Here is a 23,257-nt window from a genome sequence, read left to right on the forward strand (position 1 = left end):
CCACATGGATCAACTTTAGGGAAGAGCTCACATGAAGATGGAGGAATTAATGGCATTTCTTTAAAAATAATCAGACTTGTGTTTTACAGGGGTAAGTCTCTATACTATCTGGATTCAAGGAAGATGCTTCATTCCTCCATTTTTCTTTTGCCTTAGGGGGATATTAAGTAGGACAAGAAAGAGCTGGTGACCAACAGCTAAACTTTCCAGTATATGTTCATAACAGATGGTATATGCAGCACTTTAAAACCTTAAGTGTTAAGGAAAAAAAGGGGTGATATGTATGTTTGGAATGCTACAATCATGCCTAACTAAGAAGGACTCTATATATAAAGACAACCAAAGGGATAAAAACCACCTGGAAAACAATTCAGTTGTCAAACCAGAAAATGACCAGTTAATTATCCAGTGCCAGGTTCTTTTTTATATAGGAAAAAGGAAGATCTGGGTATTCAAGTCCCTTCAATTTGAATTGCTAAAGAATTTAATGCACTCTCACTTTCTCTGAATTCATTTATTTAGGAGAACACAGCCATTCAAAATTGTGGAATACAATATTAACACAGAATAAAGTTGGGGAATTAAACTTAATTGTTATGCTCCATTTGCATTAATAAATATTTTAAAGAAGCAAAAGTACATTTTAAAAGCTTTGTTAGATAATTACACAAATTTCTATGAGTTTTTAATCTAAATTAACTGTCACACTGCTTGATTTTCAAGGAAAGATTATAATAACCTATATATTTCAATTGCCTGGCAGTAAATACAAAAGCAGTTTTAAACATCTGTTGAGCTGTGCAGTACATTACTGTAAGCAAGAGTTTATAATAATCCATCATTCTGGCCTTAGTTTATGGATAGAAAGCATGCTGGACAGTAGCAACACATATTACATAAATTATCCAACATTAATGTGATACAAAATCAATTATACATGTAATTTAAACAGAAATTTTTTCAATGTCAGGATACTAAGCAATTTTGGTGGACTTAGAATTTCTCAGCTTTGTCATTAATATTAATAATCAATTGGAGCTATTTATGTCTTTCAGTTTCTTCAATTTTCAAATGAGAACTTGACTAGATTTTTATCAATGTATCTTCTGAAGCCAAGTATTTTGTAATTTCTGCTCTATCAAAAGTTTCCCACTTTTGAATTGCAAAACTTCCTAAGTTTCAACAACTTCCTTCTAATCCACTTTTTTTTAAAACATTGTCTAAATCCTTCGGCATTCCAATTTAAACCCATACTTCGCATGATTTTATAATGACCAAAACAAAGTTCATTTTGTTGAAGAAGGACATCATATCTACCCAAGGAAGATAACAATCTCCAATCGCACTGAGTATTCAATACCACCACCAACAATCTGACTTTTTCCTTGAAGGTTCTATGCCTCAACCTCCATCCATAATCTACACCACTGTCCACTGAATATACCCTACTTGTGCTAAGTTCTCTACTTTTATACTAATGGTAAATCTTAAATGAATTTTGAGTGACTGCATTTTTAAGACAACTAACCATGTAACTGAACTTGTTTATACAATTTTAGAATAGCTATGTTCTTCATAGTCTCTCATAAGGCAACACATAAAATATTTCAAAAGGCAGCCATACACATTTACTTTTATGCTTTTTCTAAAACAGCTTAAGGAAGGTCTAGCAAACTTTTAAAAGCAAACTGACAGTTTTGTTTTTACTTTTAATCTCATACTTAGAGCAGAGAGAGGATAAACCTACCAGTGTCCACTTTATTAATTCACCACCATTATTCATAAAACTCTGCCTTTGCAACTCACTGTAATTCACATGATCAATGCACATGGCAAAAATATAATGAATAAAACGGCAAGCAATAAAATCTAATTCATGCCAGAATACCAGAGAAGTTACACAGGAAGCACACACACACACAATTTACAAAAGTTGGGAATACTGTTAATTTCAAATAAATGATGACCAAAGTAGGACTTTCATGCCAGAAGTCCCATTCAATCAAAATCACGATTTGTAAGAACAAGTGGTGCCACTAGTGTCCAAACATACAGCACGATGCCAATCCAACTAGACGATATTTTCACCCAGACAGCAGTCCACTGACTTTTCATCACGTGAGAGGGCTCATACCTAAAATTTAAGGAAAAACAAAAAGGGAAGGTGGGGGAAGAGTGTTGTATCATCAGCCATAAAGGTACTAACAGTTGTAGTGGACACAATATTATTTTTTGTGGTTCTGAGGATAGAACCCAGGGCCTCAATCGTGAGAGGCAAGCACTCTACTACTGAGCTACAACCCCAGTCCCAGGAACAAAAGCCTTTTAAGTAGTTCTTTTGCATGATTCTGAATCACTTTATATATTTCTTGCAAGTGAAACTGAATGTGACCTCTGTATAAACAGATAATACACATGAAGACTGTTCAGAATGTATATGGAATACCACACCCAACCCACTTCCCTTGCTTCTTAGATTTACAGACTGGGTAAGAAACAGACCCCAAATTGAGCTGACTTGTAAGTAATGAAATATACCAAAAAATCTTTGCTCTATAAGTCTTAACAATTACTATTATCTAACAACCACACTGAATTATTGAGAACTATTAGGATTCTTGCAGCTTAATGATATGGTGTAGGAATTTTAAAAAATATTTTCAGTACTAAATATTAGTAAAAGCTGCTCTTAAAAAAAAGGCAGCAAAGAATAATCTTTTTTCTTCATCTTTAGGTGGTACTGAAAGTAATCTTACACATTATCTAAGAATATTATGCATTAAAAAATAATTAAACAGAATTGCCTGATACATATAGTTCAATTTGAATCTTGAAGAGAATCTTTCACTAATCATTTGGACAAAATCATACTTTAGATTTAAAATTTTCTATTTCAGTCACTTCCAAATTTGGAACTATTTCAATGTTTCCATTATTGCTAAAGCAAGAAAGTCAAGTCTGCATTTCTTGTGCTGCTCTCACTGTTCACTTAGCTGTAAATTTTGAAATACATTAGAGGATTAAAAAGTATTTTGAATCCAATCATGTTTTAAAACAACTATAAGAAAAAAAAATCAGAATTCTCTCATCTGAAGTTTTTATAAAATATAAGTACCTGTACCAGTTGGTAAGGGTCATCATGATATAAAGGGAAGCCAGGAAAAGCATGAAGTGAAAGAAGGAATAACTGTAAGTGACACCATCCCTTTCATTATCTATAGCTCGGTGAACATCATCACCATCCTCCAGTGATCCATCACTTCTGGCTCCACCATCTTCTATTAATGTGGATTCGTCACTTGTTAGAGTCAGTTTATTAACCTGACTATTGTTTGAAGTACGGATGCTGTGTTAAAGAGATGACAAAAATAAATGATTTTTTCAAAAGTGATTCCTAAATCAATAGCTTGACTTCCTATTTAAAAAATTAGTTTTTCTTACCTTGAATAAAACACACACAATAAAAAGAGGATTAGTCCTATAATTCCTTGAGCATGCCACCACTGGAAAGACTGCCCGTCCTTTGGGATAGACCTTGTGATATTAAAGCCAATTATGCTTAGTAGACTTGGGTTGCAATCTGTTTCTGTAAAGTAAATGAAAGTCAAAATAAAATGTTAAGAAAGAATAATGGAATTACTTAAGGCACAGGGTTCTCTTTACCACTGCAAATTCAAAAAGTTTTGCTGGAAAAAGCACAATTATAACAATAAAATTCTTGAGGATAATTTGTATTCATTAACAAGACAAAAGATTTTTTGTTTTTGCTTTATACTGTTCATTTTACAAAGAAGCACTTGGGAAAGTTTGTTCATTCTATTTTCAACCTGTGAAAGATACAATCTCTTTATATATAGAAAATGGATAAATTCAGATGACCTAATGTTAGTAAAATTCTAGTAATTAGGAAAAAAATGTTCTAAATCATAATGCACTGGCTTTTCTACCATGTGTTGTGGAATTACAATACTGACTTCATAAAATTTATCAATTTGTCAGAAGTACACTATAAAAGCAAGAAGTGATTTCTTGAAGAAATGACAAAAGAGATATAATAACCTAATATTTTTAAAAAAAGATTGTCAAAGTTTATTAAAGTGTCCAAAATATATGTATTTGTTCTTCCCACAAAGCCAGATCTGGTACTCTTCATTATCTTATTGAAAACTAGAGAAGGCTAATCTCCAAACAAATGACTAATAATTTTCTATAACCACTAAGGAAAAAAATTAGGAATCTTTCTCTAACAAGTAATAAAGCATTTAAAATTCTGTAAACTCAATGAGATTCAGAGAACATTTTTCTTTTGTGTGTGTACACAAATATGTATTATGTATGTATTTATACATATATATGTATTTATACATATTTATACATATATATGTATATATACATATAAATAATACATATTTATTTTAGGCAAAGGACATTTTCTTTTCTAAAAGTAATCTATCTCCCCAAATAACAATATGTTGATATTGTTCTCATGGAATGCCAATAAAAAGATTTGTTATAAAATCCAATTATATTCAATTTCAAGGGAGTCAGAGAAAAGGAATGTGAAAAACATTATACTAAAGTCAAAAATCACTTAATGAGATTTTTCTTCCTATGCATAACTCTTATTATTTCTTATAATTTCCTTATAATTTTGTTGGTGAAGGAAAAAAATTAGTGAAAAAAAAATGGTAATACCTCAAGGATGAAATGATTTTTTTTTTTTTTTTTTTGAGAGAGAGTGAATTTTTTTTAATATTTATTTTTTAGTTATCGGCGGACACAACATCTTTGTTTGTATGTGGTGCTGAGGATCGAACCCGGGCCGCACGCATGCCAGGCGAGCACGCTACCGCTTGAGCCACATCCCCAGCCCTGAAATGATGTTATATACATGCTTTATTCTTCTAGGAGCCTAAATTTTTTAAGTAGCTTAACCTCCCCAAATAACCACCTCTGAATAAAAGGAAATACTGCGGGACTCACTGAAATTAAATAAATAAAAACAAAACATACCTGGCTCATTGGTCATAGCAGACCAAGTCAAATACATTGTATAGATTGTAATTACTGAAGACTGTAACAAACCAGATCTTGGTTGTGACTCCTATAAACAAAATGTTAAACAATATGGATGAATATTCTGACATCATTTGAGATTTATGAAGATTCAGAAAGGTGTAAGTTTCATCAAAAGTGATACTATGAAGAGCATACCTGGATTTTTGGCAGAATAGACATTATAGAAGCACCAATGCAGAGGAGCATATTGACACTGATGAATGCCTTATTTTCTGAACAACTGGCTGGATGAGTATAGTAGACAAAGAACAAAACGATGGCTACCAAAGACAGCAGATAATTCAGAGCTGTAGCTGATAATAATGCTGTGGAAAATAATACAATAATAAGATTTTTTTCACAAATATTAGGAACTGATATGAATTCCTATCAATTTATCAATAAATTATATTTTAAGTCACTAACAATGCAGGCTACAAAAGCAAGGAAGAAAATTCATTCTGAATTCTATCACTGAATAATTCTACAGTCTACATATTTTCCAAGTATGATAACACTAGTATGATTTTTTCATTAGGAATATCTAACAATTTACAAACCATGTTCATGTACATTAGGCATTATTTTCAGAATAAAGGTAATTAGAACAAGAATACTATTAAAAGAACCATAATTATTCAGTTATACATAGGGCATGAAAAAACAAAAATATTTTCATTGTTAATGCTGAACCTACAAAACAATGATGCTTTTCCTTAACAACTAAAATCTTAAAATTCAATATACAAAACATGCATTTTCTTTGTGCTAATATGTGTTCAATGTGTAAGAATTTGTTAGAGTTCCCTCACTGACAAGGCATCCATTCAATAATTGTTTATTGAATGCCTACAACATTCCAGGCCCTGGGGAAATAGCAAAGAACACACAGACAGAAACTCTTGGACTTTTCAATGAAGAATGAGGCTATCTAAGTGAAATTTCCAAAAGACTAAAAGCCAAACAACATAAACTAGGTGTGTGAGAGAAAAATTAGGTTATCAGATTCACTGGATTTGGCTTGTACTGTTTTAAAGTTTTTGTTACCTAAAACCCAGATTACTTTCCCTAAAAATTCAAATTTATGGCTTAAAACAAAACAAAACAAAACCCCCAAAAACCAAAAGAATCAAACAAAGATGAGTTCATGTTCCCTGAGTACAATTAATACATGGAGCTGAGCAGTAACCACACTTTAGTTGGGACAGTCATACTCTCCTATTCATCACAGTCTTTACTATTTGCACAAGGATTGAGACTCTCTTCCTTTATTTTTGTTACTTATTTGGCTCTTGTAAGCATCTGAATTTTGACACACATTTTTAGTGTAAACATAAGACTCAAGCTCATTATTATAAATAAATAAACTTTCAATTTCACTACTATAGAAATCTCCTTAGGAGTTAACTGATAACACATAATAGAATCCTTTACAGGAATCCTATACATATATATCATCCCAAAGTTTTTACACCTTTTCTGTTTGTTGTTCTTTATAAATTCTATCACCATATGTTTATTTCTAGGAGTCCTCTTCCCTTTAAAATTTTACTTTTATCCTGATATAAACCAGGAAGTTAGGCTAGAAATTGCACATGATTTAAGCAATAGGCTTTGAAACATTTATTATTCCTATTTAGATTCTTAGATATGTTCCCAGTTAATCTATCAAAAGATTTTCAACAAGTTAAATTGCTGATACAGTGTGATGTGGTGTCATTCACAAACTTAAAATGAAAAGCCAGAAGAAATTAGACTATAAAAATCGTAAGTGTTGGGCTGGGATTGTGGCTCAGTGGTAGGGTGCTCCCCTAGCACAGGCGGGACCCGGGTTCGATCCTTAGCACCACATAAAAAAAAAAAATAATAATTGTGTCCATCTACACCTAAAAAATAAAAACTTAAAAAAAAAAAAATCCTAAGTGATTTCCCTCTAGTCTCATGCCTGTTTTTACAAAAGTTCAAGTACATCATAGATGTTTTATGAGAGAAAAGCTTACCTGCATACCAACATCTTGAATTCCCTTCTTCCATTTTTTCAACCCATGATTCATTCCATGAATGGGCAAAATCAATAAGTAAGACTAGCTGGATGAGGATGAAACAAAAGGCCCCTGCCATGCCTACATAAAACCATACTGAAAGAAAAAAATAGCATACATACAAGTGAATTTAGTTATTATTATTTCCTTTCACAATCTCAGTACACAAAAGGGAAAATAGAATTTAAAGCCTTGATTTTGCAACTAGGAAAAAAAAGTAAACAAAATGAGTTATAGAGCTAAGTAACAATTATTATTATTTCAGTTTTATTCATAAAATATCATACCAAACAAAACAAAAAATTCTTACCAGTTGTAAAAGTTCCTTCTGGAATGAAGAATGCCCCAATGATAATTGCAATTGCTGCCGCAAATTTAAAGAACCAGAATCTAAAATGAAAATAAATATTTATTTATAAACATCCAACAAATAATTTCATATATGAAATATTATAAGGGAATCTTAAAGAACAGCTATACTTCGCACTTTATAAAACTGTTCAATTCTTTCTGAGGATACCCTGAAAATCATAAAAGAGTATTACATAAACTGCATTTTAGATAGTTTTAAGAAAGGTATATTTGCAATTAACTCATGAGAATATTGGTTTATTTAATATTAGAAGTGGGATTCTAAAAATACTTTTAAAAAAAACTGAAGAAGTATACAGGTTAAACACTAATGTTTTAAAAAATTAATATAAAAATGAAATTTTAATAAAGATATGATAAATGCCTCCATTTAAAACAATAATTTTAAACAATCAATGAGTAAAAGAACAAGACGAGAGGGCTAGGGATATAGCACAGTTGGTAGAGTGCTTGCCTCACATGCACAAGGCCCTGGGTTAAATCCCCAGCACCACAAAAAAAAAAAAAAAAAAAAAAAAAAAAAAAAAAAAAAAAAAAGATGAAATAAAAACTATCACATCATATTTCTCATTAATATTAATATTCCATTTTCCATTTGTTTATTCCTAGGTGTTACCAGAAAAACAATAGCAGATATTTTTTAAAACATTAATGCAGGGGGGGAGGGGGGACGAAGTTTCTTTCTGGGTTGTCCAGTACAATTGATCAATACCCTGTTTCGGGGATAAAGTTTTACATTTTGTCTACATTGTAGGTCTAGGAAACTGAGAATTCCTTTTAACAGCAGTGATCCACCAAAGGCTAAAAGGAGAAGGAACAGCTCTTTCTTAATAGTCATGCATATATATATTTTCTTTTTAAGATTAAAATGTAAAACATTATAAATAACATGTTATACCAACAAATAACCCAAAGCTGTAACTTAACACCCAAATCTGACATATTCTAGTAGAAGCAAAAATTTTCTTACCTTACTCGTGAACAGACAAAATAATTCTCCAAATTATATTTATTTTGCTTTAAATTTCTTTTATTTATTTTTTTGGTGCCAGGGATTGAACCCAGGGGTACTTAACCACTGAGCCATATCCCCAGCTCTTTTTTGTATCTTATTTAGAAACAGGGTTTCACTGAGTTGCTTAGGGCCTAAGTTGTTGAGACTGGCTTTGAACTCATGATCCTCCTGCCTCAGCCTCCTAAGCCACTGAGATTACAGACATGTGCCACCATGCCTGGCTGCTTTAAAATTTCTTTAAGCAGAATTAGTGAAAAGGCTATCCAGAATTTTATATTGAAGTTTATTCAAAACTCACCCATTATGTATTGCAGCTCTAGGATCACTGCTGCTCTTCACTTTGATCATTAGCAAAGAGAGGAGAAGATAGAACATAGCCAAGCCAAAGCACAAACGATATACAGCTTTATAGCCAACCAGAATACTACAAGGAACAACACCTTTCTCATTCTCACAAAATCCAGGAATCTAAAAAAACAAAAATGAATTTGTGATCCATGTTTTCATTAAAAGATGAAAATTCTGTAATCAAATAAGATTTGAAAATTTTAAGTTTTCTTTATAGTTTATGAAGAATATGTAATCAAGATTAAGTCTGGTATTTTTAAAAAATATTTTTAGTTGTAGATGGACACAATACCTTTGTTTATTTACTTTTATGTGGTGCTGAGGATCAAACCCAGTGCCTCACATGTGCTAGGCAAGTTCTCTACCCCTGAGCTACAACCCCAGCACAAGCCTGGTATATTTTAATCAGATAAAGTTAAAAAAGAGGTAAACTTCTATGTGATCGAATGATAAAACACCAATGTTAATCCTAAACTGGATGTTTGAGTTGGAGATTTATTCTCAATTTTTACAACTTGTATTCTACTGTGATAGACTAAATTTTTTTTTTTAAAGAGAGAGAGAGAGAGAATTTTAATATTTATTTTTTAGTTATTGGCGGACACAACATCTTTGTTTGTATGTGGTGCTAAGGATCAAACCCAGGCCACACACATGCCAGGCTAGCATGCTACCGCTTGAGCCATATCCCCAGCCCCGTGATAGACTAAATTAAGAGAAAAAAATAAAGTCAATAAAAGTTTTAAAGAATCAGAATAACCAAGTTTGTTTCTAAGAACTAAAGTTAAGTTCATTTTGAATTTTGGTCCCTTATTCTGTAAGTGCTATTTCTAACCATGAATAGATTTGATTTAACATGGCTAGCAGTCATTTTATATTTTAACTTGGAATCTTGAGAAAGACTGATAACCATTCACAAAGTCAAACTGTAAGGAGCTTGGGAGTGGCTCAGCAGCATAGAGCTTGTGTGATATGTAACGCCTTGGGGTTTGATCACCAGCACCACCCAAAAGAAAATGTCATACTGTAATCAGTACAAAAAGACTTTTAAAATAACACAGGGTATTGTCCATAACTACATTATTCATATATTTGACAATGAATTATTTCTTAAACTCCTTTCAGTCCCAACACTTGAAAGATTCATGACACTAGTCATGTAAGAGTTCTCAAGTCTTAAGGTCTACTCCTAAGGCCTGTTCATCTCTTGGTTCTTCTGTTCTTATTGCTCCTTCAGAGGTTCTCCTTTCTCTATCAACCCCTTTAATAACTTTCGGCAAAGTTCTAGTATCACTGCTCACTCTGAATGGTCTTGTTCAGCAGATGCTGTCAGGGTTTCAACTTTTATCTGTAACTCCAAGATAACTTCTAGCTTTGATTTCTCTGTGAGTTATACAACATGTTTTCTGCTTCCTGCCAGATGTGTACTGTTATGTATTTCACATAGATGTCTGCCCAAAATTCCTATGTTGAAATCCTAATCCTTGATGGGATATTATTAGGAAGTGGGGTTTGGGGAGAGGTTAATTAGATCGCAAGGAGAAAGCCTTCATGATGAGATTAGTGACTTTATAAAAAGATAAAGGAGAAGCCTATATGTTCTTTTCCACCATATGAGAATATAAGATGGCCCTCTGCAAATCATTAAGAATACCTTCACCATGCTTCAACCATGCTGGCATCAGAAAAATTTCTGTTGTTTAAGCCTATGGTATTCTTATTATACTAGCCTGAATTAAGATATCTAAATATACACATGTATGTGATGCAGAATCTCCATGTCATGTGCTAGAAACTAAATTTACTATATTTTTCCTAGCTCCTTTCACAATCTGATTCCATTAAAAAAAAAAAAGGAAAACAACATAAAAAATAAAATACCTTTATTTTTCATTCTGGGTTAACAGTAATACCTTCCTGCTGATTTTCTAGGATCAGATCCTGATTGTTATTTATGATTCCATCACTATCAATATTTAAATGCCAGCCAGATTCAGTCAACTCTACACCCATAAAAAACTAGTTTAAGGAAAAAAAAAAAAAAACTAGTTTAAGGGGCTGTGGCTGTGGCTCAGTGATAGAGCGCTTGTCTAGCACGTGTGAGGTGCTGGGTTTGATCCTCAGCACCACATAAAAATAAATAAATAAAATAAAGATATTGTGTCCAACTACAACTAAAAAAATATAAAAAAACTAGTTTAAGACCTCTATAAAATAATGCTAATCAATATTCTAATCAATTTTATTTTAATTTAGAATCGTAAACGACTAATAACCACTGCAGTCATACTGTAATCTAATTGATTAGAATATAAATGCTAATCAGTATTCTATAAAATAGCGCTCGCTAATCAATGTAATGGCCTCCGGATTTAACTGCTTGACTTCTATCCTTCCTAATTACCAGTATTAATCTTCCTAAAGCATAGATACTCTGCTAGAGATGCTTCCTAATTTTCTATCTATGCAAATAAAATTTCTACTTATTTTTAGAATGTCCCATTTTCAGGGCTGGTGGGGGTGGGAGGTAGCAAAATTATGGGCCCTTTTCCATGGTACATGATGAGATTCTGTCATCATTTCTTTCCTTGGATTATCATAGCACTTTTCTCTACCACCATCACAAAACTTAATGAGCGACCTTATATTGTCTCTTTCCTAAAAGTTATGAGCTACTAAAATTTTTGTAATTACACATTATTTATTTTTACATTAGTCTCTTTTTAATACCCAAATATCAGGTTTATGCATATTCTACAGTTTCAAGTAATCCATCAGTAAGAAAAAAACTAACCTTATTTAGTTGTTCTTCCATTCCTGGTATCAACATTACACAAGCTACACATACTCCAACAAGCAAAAAAAGTGCATAGATCAATCTAGTCACTGTGGAGTTGTTTCCACTAGGACAGCATCGGCACAGCAAACATGGGGCACTACCACACAGACATGGTATCTGAGAAAAAGAAAATTATTTTATAAGTACAGTTTAAATTATTTAATGAAATTTTATATCCAACCTGTTCAAAGAGGGGGAGGACTGACCAATTACCAAGGTACAAAAAGTATTTGATTCATATGTATTATCTACAAACTAAAAAAACTTAATAACTTTTATATAAAGAAAGAACAAAGTCAAGCATAAAAAGCCCTTGATCTCTATTCCAAGTAAAATGAATAAAATTACTTCAAACAATGCAAGGACAGAAATAATCCGCAAGACACAAAATTTAGCTGTGAAATAGAATATTAGTGAGTAGCACAGATGCTAAGTCAACTTAGAGCCCCTGTCCCTTAGTCCTCAGCTATCATAATATACATACCTATATACAAGTCACAGGAAGGAAGTACTGTACAAAACAGACTCATAATAACTGATAAAACACAGAAAACAGAGATATTGTATATTAAGCATCCGTAGATCAGAAATGTATGTCACAGCAACTATATAAGCCTACTCTTACTAAAAATTAAAAATAAACATCTCCCTTCAGATAAAGAAAGACAGAACTTTGAAATAGTAAGTCAGTAAGAAAATTCCCTATCAGTATTTCATTTGAGTTATGGAGAAAAAGCTAATAAAGGCTTAAAAATTTAAAAAGGGAGACCTAAAAAAGGTAATAGCAGAAGATGGAAAGAGGAATCACACAGCTAAGAAATGAGAAGTGGAAAAACAAAGAATAACTTTGGCACCAAGGAACAAAAACATAAAACTGAAGAAAAATAAGACTTGCAGTAAGTACCGAAATTCAGACCAACCTCCTGCCTTAACAAGGAAAATAAATAAATAAATGTAACAATAGTATTTCAGACAATAACAATAAGTGTAGAACAGTAATTTCTGAGAGGAGACACCTTGAGCTCTATGATTGGCCCATTTCTCTTCCTGGGGAGAATGCCTGTGCAGGAATGGTCTACATGACTTGGGGAGATAATTGGGAATTTGGGGAAGTTAAGGCAGCTAGAATTCCTAGGTCAAAATCCTGGAGAAGAAAAAGCTACAAAGACAGCAAGCTCTAGCTGAGCACTGGTTGACATGTGCATTTGAAAAAATTACTCAAGCGGGTCGAGGCAGCTGGTACCTGGGAGTTCTATCACCCAGAGTGAAAAAATATATATATTTTAATCCTTGAAGCCCTGGGCAGAGAAAAAACACAGGGGAGAAAAAAAAAAAAAAAAATCTGCCATTTTATTTAAGGTTGTACTTGTTTCAGTTAGCAAAGCTTAAAAGTAACGAAAAAATCAAATTCTCTCCCAATAACTCACCAATGTCCAAAACAAAGATCAAGAATTTATTTTTTAAATATGTAAGTATATCTTATCTAACACTAAGCAAGGTAAAATTTCTGTAACATCTATTTAAAAAGCTAGCAGGCATGCAAAGAAGTAGGTAAATATAATCCATAAAGAGATTCAATTAGTCAAAACCAACCTGGAAATAACAGATTACTGAGTTAATAAAGAGGGTCTGGTAATATTATTATAACTATACATTACATGCTCAAGGAAATAGAGGAAAACAAGCTGAGGAGGGACATGAAAGATAATTTAAAAGAACCATACCAACTTAAATATCTTAACCCAAAGAATACTGGTAAGACAGAGCAATAAAATTTAGTGAATCTGAAGATACAGCAATAGAAAAGATCCAAGATGAAAAACTGATAAAAAGCATCACACCATTGCCAGATAACTTTAAAATGAATATAAGTAAAACTCGTCTCTGCCGGTCAGAAGAAATTGTCAAAATTTCCCAAATTTAACAAAAATTATGAACTTCCAGATCCAAATTCAATGAAGCCCTAACAAAAGAAGCATGAAACTTATATCAATAACACCACAATCAACTGCTTAAAGACAATGACAATCAGAAACATAAAGGCAGATTTTATACAGAGGGAGAGAGAAAGAAATCACACTTCCAATGAACACTTCAAGCCAAAAGATAATATAGGTTTAGTCTGGGAAAATCAGGCTGGTTCAACTTGAAATATTAACCAATGAAATTCATCAGATTAAGATGAAATAAAAGCCACTATATGTTCATCTCAATAGATGTAGAAAAAAATACTTGACAAACTTCAATGTCCTTTTGTGATCAAATATCAGCAACAAGGAATAGAACAGAACATCCTCAACTAGATAAAGGGCATTTGTAAGTATCTGTTGCTCTCAACTACATTTAATGCTTTAAGTGTAAATGTATTCCCCCTAACTTCTGAAACAAGGCAAAGAAATCTGCTCTTGCCACTTGTATTCATACTTTCACACCGAACATCCTAGCCAGTACAATGAGGGGGACAAAAAAGACACACAAATCATAATGAAAGACATAAAACTATCTTATTCACACTTAATACAATTGACTATACAGAAAATCCTAAAGAAACTATAAAAATGCAACTATGATTAACAAGCAAACCTAATAAGGTCATAAGGTAAAAAGTTAACATACACATATCAAACGTTTTTATATGATAGCTACAAACAATTAGAAATTTAAATTAAGCAAACAATAAAAGCAATACATAGGTATAAGTCTATCAATGTATACATAAGATTCAAGTTATGAATATCAAAATATTGGTGAAAGATATCAAAGACCTAAATAAATGGCAAGATATGCTGTGTTCATGGATGGGAAGATTCAATATTTTTAAAATATCAATTCTTTACAAACTGATCAGTTTCAAACCAACTCCAATGATAATCCCAACAACAGTTTAATAATAAACTAGTTACTTTAAAATGTATATGGAAAAGGATCTAGAATACCTCAAAACTGTTTTTTAAAAAAAGTATAAAATTTGGAAAATTCACACTACTTGATTTTAAGATTTTTTTGTTTGTTTGTTTGTATTTTTTTGGTACTGGGGATTGAAACCAGTGGACACTTAACCACTGAGCCACATCCTCAGCCCTCTTTCTTAATTTTTATTTAGGTACAGGGTCTCACTGAGTTGCTTAGCACCTCGCTAAATTGCTGAGGTTGGCTTTGAGCCTTCCAAGCTGCTGGAATTACAGGCGGGTGCCACCATGCCCAGCTTTAAGATTAACTTTAAAGCTATAAAAATCAGTACAGATACAGAGTGCTATAGATGAAAAGAATAGACACATAAAGAATAAAGAGTACAGAAATAGACTATTGCAACTATGGTCAAAGGATTTTTGACAAAGATGCCACAGCAAATAAAACTGGAAAGAATAATATTTTAACAAATGGTGCTGAAGTAACTGGATATCCATATATTTTTAAAAAGTGAACTTTATAATCAAACCATATATGAAAATTCACTTAAGATTTTCTGGTTATAATACAAAACCACCCACAAAAGAAAAAAATTGATAATGTGTGCCTCATTAAAATTAAGATAGTATTTAAAAGATGAAAGGCTATATGCCTCATACTTGGAAGTCAGGTATATGATAAATCATTTTCATCCAGAATTTAAAAGGAACTCTCAAAACTCAGTAACAAACCAACCAATTAAAAAATGGTCAAAACATTTAAACAGATAACCTTACCAAAGTAGATATAAGAATTGCAATTAAGTTCCTATGATGCCCTTTTCATGCCTGTTTCTTGGCAGTATTTGAGTGACCCTAAGACTTGTTCTAAGATCAAGAATGGGATTTTTTTTCTTTTATAAACATTTCTATATGAACTCTTAATAATCATCTCTTGGATGTTTGGCCTAAACCGGGATATGACTATGTCTTCAAGAGCTTTTTCACTTGAGTGTGGGACTTACTTCATCTCAAGCTGTAAGTTCCAGATCAACTCCACCTATTATTATAATATCTTCTTATACTACATGCTCTAGAACAATTGTGTCCTTGACCTTGACCAATTTATACTTCTCTTATTTCTGCTTCTCTTGCTGTCTTTTCTTCCATCATTGTAAGGGCTTTTGGAAGTCTGTTGTCTATCCTGTGGTTCTTTTTTGACAGTCTTTACATTTAGCAAATGTTATAGTCTTTGGTTGAAACTGAATAAAAATATGGATTCATTGATTCAAATTCAAAGACTGTCTTCCATAAAATTCCAGGCAGTATGAACCAGGGTTTAACTAACTTCACATTCTAAGACTTGTAAGTACAATCACAATGTCTTATGGGGATAGTTGACATGAACACAATGTCCCATCTCCTTTAGCAGCCTCCTTTCTGCCTTAAAACTTTTTTTGGTGTTAATGTAGTTCTGATCAATGATGAGGGGCTGGGAGTCCTTTCTGCTCTTAACTGGGAGAGGTGGTAGAATACATTAATCACATCTCTTTTTCTTCCAGATGCTTTAATTTTCAATGAAAGATTAATACAGGCCATGACAACAATCTCAAAACTATTGATGAGAGATTTGGAGTTGAAGAAGTGGAACAGCATTTGCCCTGTTGCCTTTGTCAACCAGAGGAGGATGCTGGAGGCCTGGATGAGTGCTCAATGTTAAGTAACACTTCAGGGTACAGGGGGTGGCTGATCAGGATACTGTCCATGGTGCAGGAGCAAGAAATTCCTGTGTGGGGGGAGTACAGTACACAGCAGCCTGGTGACACCAAGATTCCATGGTCCTAGGTAGTTGCCTTCATGCCTAAGGCAGCTGCAGCCTGGCAAGACTAACAGCACAACCTCAGGCAGCAAGCATGTCTACCTCCTGGGAGACCTAACTTCTAAGGACAGATCAACCATTAAACGCATCTAAACTTACTTAGACATGCAAATAGCTGGGGAAAAGTCTGGGATTATTAACAAACTAAAAGGCCCTCCAAATTAGGCATATATTATATAAATATTACTTAGAAATACTGAGATAATATTTTAAAGAAACACTGCCTCCCAAAAGTGAAAATGTGAGTACATTGTCTTTTCCTAAATCACAAAGAACAATATGCTGGTAGAATTCTGAATTAAAAGGTCATTAATAAAAGCTAGGATATACTTTATATACAACCAAAGATATGAAAAACTGTTCTGTATATGTGTAATAAGAATTGTAATGCATTCTGCTGCCATTTATTTTTTTTAAAAAATCAATTTAAAAAAAGCTAGGATATAGAAGAATGGATGAATACTAAGTTTTTATACCTCTTTATTAGTGAATTTAAAATTAAAATGTCCTTAAAATGTGTCTGACATCAATGTTTCATACAATCTTTTGTCTAAACTTAGGATTTCTCAACCATGAGACTACTGACATTTTGAGCTCAATAATTCTTCATGGCTGGGGGCTGCCTTGTATATTGCAGAATACTTAAGAGCATTCCTGGCCTCTACCCAGGAGATGCAAGTGGCATTCCTCACCTCAAGCTGTGACAACAAAAAAATGTTTGCAGACACTGCCAAATGTCCCAGCAGTAGGTGTAGGGACAAAATCAAGCATTACTGAAAGCTACTGCTATAGAATCACCTCCTTAGAGGTACCTGTTTAGGAAACTCTCCTGATTAAAAAAAAAAAAAAAAAAAAATCAGCAATTCTTTAAGTTTACCTTTTATTTGGTTAAATTAAAGATAAACTCAATTTATTGCTCTGCATAACATGTTTAGCATGCTACCTTTCCTAAAAATTAAGAGCTGGGGAAAAGTCTGGGGTTAATTAGTTAAATACACAGAAAATAATGCAAGCAATAACTTCAATGAATACAAAAAGTTGTAGGTGAAAGGAAAAATTGTTATATATTTATACATAGATGAACTAATGAACATTCTACATAATAAAAATAATAAAGAGCTAACATTTAAATGCTTACAATAGTCTATTCATCCATCTATTGTGTATATGCATTGACAGAAGAAATTGGTGATGGGATTTTTTTGGTGATTTTAAAATGTTCTTTATAGTCTGAATTGCTTGGCTCTTCACAGCAACTATGAATCATTTCTACAAAAAAATGTCACTGTATTAAAAAATAAAAACTAGCAGAGGCTGGCAAAAAATAGGCACTCAGTAATTACAAGCTCTTTGGGCAAAAAAATGATAATTGTTGAATTACAAGGTCCAGTCACTCTTCTATTCACCAATACCAATGACCAATGTCAAGATTAAGAAGGGGGAAGTGCCTCATTAAAAGTAACTAGTAATTTTTCTCTTTCATATTTTTCATTGTTCAGAAATGTTCCACAATTATAAGAAAATGACTTTCACTAAATTTGATTAAACCTATAGAAATCTATGCAAAAAAAAAAAAATGAGGTTGTTTTGTTTGTAGTTCTATATTACCTGACTAGTTTAATGATGTGAATGAGTTTTGAAAATTTGAATAATTTTAATTTCATTAAAACTTCTAAGTAAATGAACATATTAACTATTTAGAATGTGGAAGAGATGGATTTGTGTATCAGAAGGCAAATCTCATTACTACAGATATGCACTAAAATTGCATAATTCAGAAATAAAAAGACAGAAGCATGTAAAAAACATAGAAAAGAATGGACTCATATTACACACTATGAATTCTTAAGTCGGCCATAATGACTTAGAAGCATGATATGCAATGCTGGTCACCTAGCTTTCTCTATTTTTTTAGAGACCTCATTATCATAAGGTAAGAAAACTGCTTACATGATACTACCTTTTCAGAGTATCTAATTAACACTGACTAAAAGGCAGTGTCAGTTTTATCAAGGGCATTCTTCTAGTCAACAAAAGTAGTTGTATATACTTGTTCTCAAGGTATCCTCTAAAGCTATCTTCTTCCTAAGACATACATAAAAAAAAAAAATTCTTAAAACTTACATACATCAATTTTCCTGGAGACAAAAAATGTTGTTCACCACTGAACTCAAGAATGAGAATACAATGGAAAACACATATCCCTCTTTTTAAGGCCAATCTACAAAGAAAACTGGACAAAATCTGATATTACAAATATGATTACGTAATATCTTACCAAAAAAATTAAGGACAACAATCTCATGATAATCACTTATTAAATATAGTACTTCTTATTACACTAAACTCATCCCTTTTGTATAAAAGACTCAATAGACTCAACTAGACTCTCAATATTTTATTGGGATAAAAATAGGTTTCCATACTCAACTGCAAGAATACAACATAGTCAAGAGAATTGGCTAGACTAACAACTTTGACATAATTTTTTGATTAAAATTTAACATTTACAGTTCAAGCCACAATAAAACCTTTTTTGAAAAGATGTTAGGTATGTAAAATAATCACTATATGGGTTAATGTATATTAATGGAATTACTCAGGTAGTCTGAGGAGCAATTGTTAGAAATGGAATTTAAAAATCACAACATTTTAATCTAAATACTTCACCCAAAGTTACATCTTTATTAAGTGTGCTGCCAATATTCTGTCTTAATTTTTTTGGAAGGAGGGAAAGTTAGCTTTTAAAAACTGAGGTTATGTGTGCCACCTGGATTAAGAAATCTTGCAACTATAAATGAAAATGGTTTCACACTTACGACTCTGTAACTAACGAAAATGAAAAACACCCCCAAAAGCACATCAAAATTGGGATTGCACATGCATGCTTTTTGTCAAAAGACATTTGACACCACCAAACTGAATAGCTTTTCCAGGTGTGTAAAATTATTACTTGAGAAGCACAGTAACTCCCTAATGTCATCAAGGCCAAAGACCCAGTGGCACAGCTAAGACTGTTTATTTCAGAAACGGTATCACTAAATCAATGCCAGGCTGTCATAGATAATGGACACTTCTTAAATGTAGTCGGCCGGTCAGAACAAAGAGGCCTCCAGGGATGGCAGTGCCGCAGCCTGAGGTCGCCCGGTTAGAGATGACAAAAAGAGATAGAGTTCCCGGCAGACCGAAAGGCCGAAGCCTTTGAAAAGAAGGCCTAGGCAGACACAAAAGGCGGCCTACCTAAAGGGTCCGAAAGAAAGGGAGGCAGTTTTTATGAAACCGGTGGGGGAGGGGACTACAGCTCGCTCCATCTCTGCGATCTGGTTCACCTTCAATCTGCACTGCATCTCACGACCCCCATGTAAGTTCTTCAGAAGGCCCAAGGCCCCGAAATTGAATCGGAGTGACCAGAGGAGAAGGGAAGAAAATGGGGACAGAAGGCACTCCCTGTTGGGTGGGGTAGCTCGTTCCCGCTGGGCCTCACCCAGCCCTGCTCTGGTGGCTCTCTCCTGTCTCTCACGCTAGCATCCGGGACGCTGAAAAGATCCAACTCACCCAGCTCGCCATGGAGCACAGCCCCAGAACACTGCCCATCTTCACAGCGTCGCAAGAACTGCGAGCGCCGACAAAATGGAGACAGTGCCTTTCGTGCTTTTCAGGGCTTATTTACTATCTGAGAGACACTTCCTGCGCAGAGTCCAGCCCGCCCCTCCGTGGCACGTCACTTCCTGCGAGGCGTTCCTGGGGTGTGACGCGAGAACTACGCCGATACTGCGCGTGCACACCCCTGGGCGGCGACCTACTCTGGCTTCTTGATAGATTCCTATCCTGCAGACTGCTGTTTGGAGAACTCTGGCTACGTAGGGCTGAACGTAGTTTCTCAAATTAAGAAAACAATATGAGGAGAACCTTTACTTACCATTTAGTTGCTTTTGAGCATTAATAGAACACAGAACTGAAGCGGTGTTTGACATTTTGCCTTCCTCCATCAGTTACCTTTCTGCTTAATGATAGCTTGTTTTCTCTACCTCGGTGTTTATCTGTCCCACCTCCACTTATTTCCAATTTCCTCCACTTTTGCGACTGTTTTGCTTCTTTCGTACGCAATTTATTCCTGCAGCTAACTACCTGGGACAAGTTTTATTGGGATGTTTATATTCATCTGGTGCTTTCACTTCTCTGTATCACTTCTGTTTGCTACTGGTGCACATTTTAATTTCTTGTCCTAGTAAGATGTTATATGAAGTTTTCACATTTTAAAAAAATTCCTAGATGAAACATACTAATTATTAAAAATCAAATATTTTATTGGCTGTCATTAGCTGTTGAAATATGTGGAACCCTTGCCTGTTAGGTGATAATGCACATTCTCAGGGAATATATTCACATAAAATTTCTTTTTTTATTTTTAAATAAAGAATGGTCCTTGAGAATATTCTAGAGGAGGAGTCTAGCACACACGAATAACTTAAACTTGAAATCGTTATTGCCATAACTAATAACTAGAACGTGTCACAAAATAGCTACCAAAATTAAGTAGGTGGAGGTAGGGTAATACCTACCAATATGGGAGAACTGCAATCATTAACTGATTAGGAGCAAAAAAAAAAATGGGAGGAAGGAATGGTATTGGATAAAAAATATTAATTTGCAAATGCTGGACTTCAAGTCTGAAATATAACTCATTTGCTTTTGACATGCAAGCTTGAAAATCAGGAATGAGACACGACATTTAAAGTAATTTACACTGCAGTCATACTGAAAATATAGGACTGAAGAAGATAACCAAAAAGAAATGGTTGAGAATTACCGGAGTTCTTAATATAGAACCAAAGTTATTTTTAACACATGGAATAATTATCAAGTGGGGAGAAGCTATCAACTTAGTTTGTAACTTCTCACTGATTGTAATTGTCATTTTCACACCCCTTGACCGCCAAGTTCTTCATTTTAAACCCTGCTTTCAGTATAAGTTCTGAATATAATGAGATATTCGACTCCTCAGAATCTTAGTATCCTCATTAGTAAGAGAGTTGTGAAGATTAACCTTCTAGAACTGAGGAATTAAATGATATAACATGCTTTTATAAATGATAGCACCATGTATAGAGTGTTGTAGAAAACCAACTCAGGCTAATTTCCTTATCAACACTAACATCTGTGACCTGTTAAACTAGGGTAGACATAGCCTCATACAAAGGGAAACATCAGTTTCTCAGATGACTTCCCTAGGTTCCCTAACATTTTCTAGTCTATATCCTGGGGAAGACTATAATTTTGTGAATCATGGCTTGGAAATTTTCTTCCCACACCCCTGGTGCTTGTATGGATGAGGCCCAGATAGCATTTAATCTTCATTTTTTATAGATCACCTACTCAGTTGCAATTTTGGATCTAGGGGACCTGTCTTTATATGCCTATAGTTATTTATATGACACCACTTGTAAAATACATATTTAGTAATAGAGTGATGTCTCAACTATAAAGTCAGAGCTTCTATACACAAGTTTGTTGTTGTTGTTGTTTTTTCCTATCACAAGCCCCAGAAAGACATTTTGGATAATCTAAAATTATGTGATCTCAGAAAAGAATATGTCAAAGCAATTAAGAAGGGGTGGTGTGTATGTAGTATAAAATTCTAAAAAAGAGTTTCAGATCCACATTTTCATTTCCATGAGGTGATTCATATGGATGTTTAATAGGCACTTAAATGTACCATATCCAAAAGTGAGGTATCACTCCAAAACTAAATATTTTTCAAATTTGAAATATTTTAAAAGCATAACAGGGTAACCAGAATAATGTCATCCAGAAACCTTTCATTATCTTCAAGACATGAAAAATTACAAATGTTATGCTTTTTAATTACAAATGTTCTTGATTGTGTTGCTCCTTCTTCTACCAGAAGAAATGATAACAAATGAATGTTAGGGACCACTAATAATTTGTGCTATGATTCCCTCAGTTTACTGACTGCATATCACAAATTGTACTTCAAATTGGTTTTCCCAAACACACCTTCGTTAGTGTATGAATTGCTCTACATATTTGTGAACATTTGTGTTTATCACACTTTATTTTTTTCTTTATTTTTTAAATACATGACAATAATGGAATACATTACACTCATTATTACCCATATACAGCACATTTTTTGTAACTCTGTGTATAAAGTATGTTCACACCAAATTATGCCATTATAATTGTACTCTTTTTTTGCATTACAATTCTTAATACACATATATACCACAATTTTTTCATCTCTGTTTATAAGGTATGTTGGCACCAAATTCAAATCTTCATACATGTATTTTGTATAATGATGGCACACTTTAAATAAGTTGGGAGAAATTCATGTTTGAGTGAAATGTCTATACTATCAACTTGCATTTCCTTGATAACTGTAAGATTAAGAACTTTTCTTTGTTTATTGGCCATCAGGTTTTTTTTCAATATATAGTTACTTTTCAAGTCTTATGCAATTTTTCAGTTGAGTTATTTATATATTCTTTATTGATTTATAGATGGTTTTTAATTCATTTTGGATATGAATTCTTTGTTATATATCTTGTAATCATCACGACCCAGTTTGGGATTATTTTTTCAGTTTTTAAATACTTTAATAACTCCCCTCATTGTAGTTTCAAGATTATTATATCGTCATATTTAACATACTTGTCCTTTGAATTACATGACTTTGTTTGTTGCTAAGAAATTCTTTCCAGTCCCAAAATTGTTAAGATATTCTCCTCCATATATTTTCTTCTAAGTCTTAAAATTTGTTCTTCACACTTAGATTTTTAATCCACATAGAAT

General features: G+C 33.2%; 1 protein-coding gene across 1 annotated transcript; it reads right to left on the reverse strand.

Annotated features, from left to right (window-relative positions):
- Positions 1-495: 495 nt before the first annotated feature.
- Serinc1 (serine incorporator 1) lies at positions 496-20,173 on the reverse strand. Its single transcript, XM_015500834.2, has 10 exons — positions 19,997-20,173; positions 11,630-11,791; positions 8,786-8,955; positions 7,411-7,490; positions 7,059-7,196; positions 5,215-5,384; positions 5,014-5,104; positions 3,442-3,586; positions 3,116-3,346; positions 496-2,134 (listed from the first exon to the last, which is right to left on the reverse strand). Exons 1-10 carry the CDS (start codon positions 20,033-20,035, stop codon positions 1,999-2,001), a joined length of 1,362 nt encoding a protein of 453 aa, XP_015356320.1. The 5' UTR covers positions 20,036-20,173; the 3' UTR covers positions 496-1,998.
- Positions 20,174-23,257: the final 3,084 nt, after the last annotated feature.

This window comes from Marmota marmota, unplaced genomic scaffold (assembly GCF_001458135.2).
Source record: "Marmota marmota marmota unplaced genomic scaffold, marMar, whole genome shotgun sequence".
Classification (NCBI taxonomy): Eukaryota; Metazoa; Chordata; class Mammalia; order Rodentia; family Sciuridae; genus Marmota; species Marmota marmota.

Excerpts from the sequence above, each read along its gene's own strand:
- Serinc1 (XM_015500834.2), bottom strand. The coding sequence starts at position 20,035 with ATGGGCAGTGTTCTGGGGCTGTGCTCCATGGCGAGCTGG. Across the intron at positions 11,792-19,996 it reads TGTGCTCCATGGCGAGCTGG|ATACCATGTCTGTGTGGTAG; the intron begins GTGAGTTGGATC and ends TCTTTTTCTCAG. Across the intron at positions 8,956-11,629 it reads TGGAAGAACAACTAAATAAG|ATTCCTGGATTTTGTGAGAA; the intron begins GTTAGTTTTTTT and ends TTGTTTTTTTAG.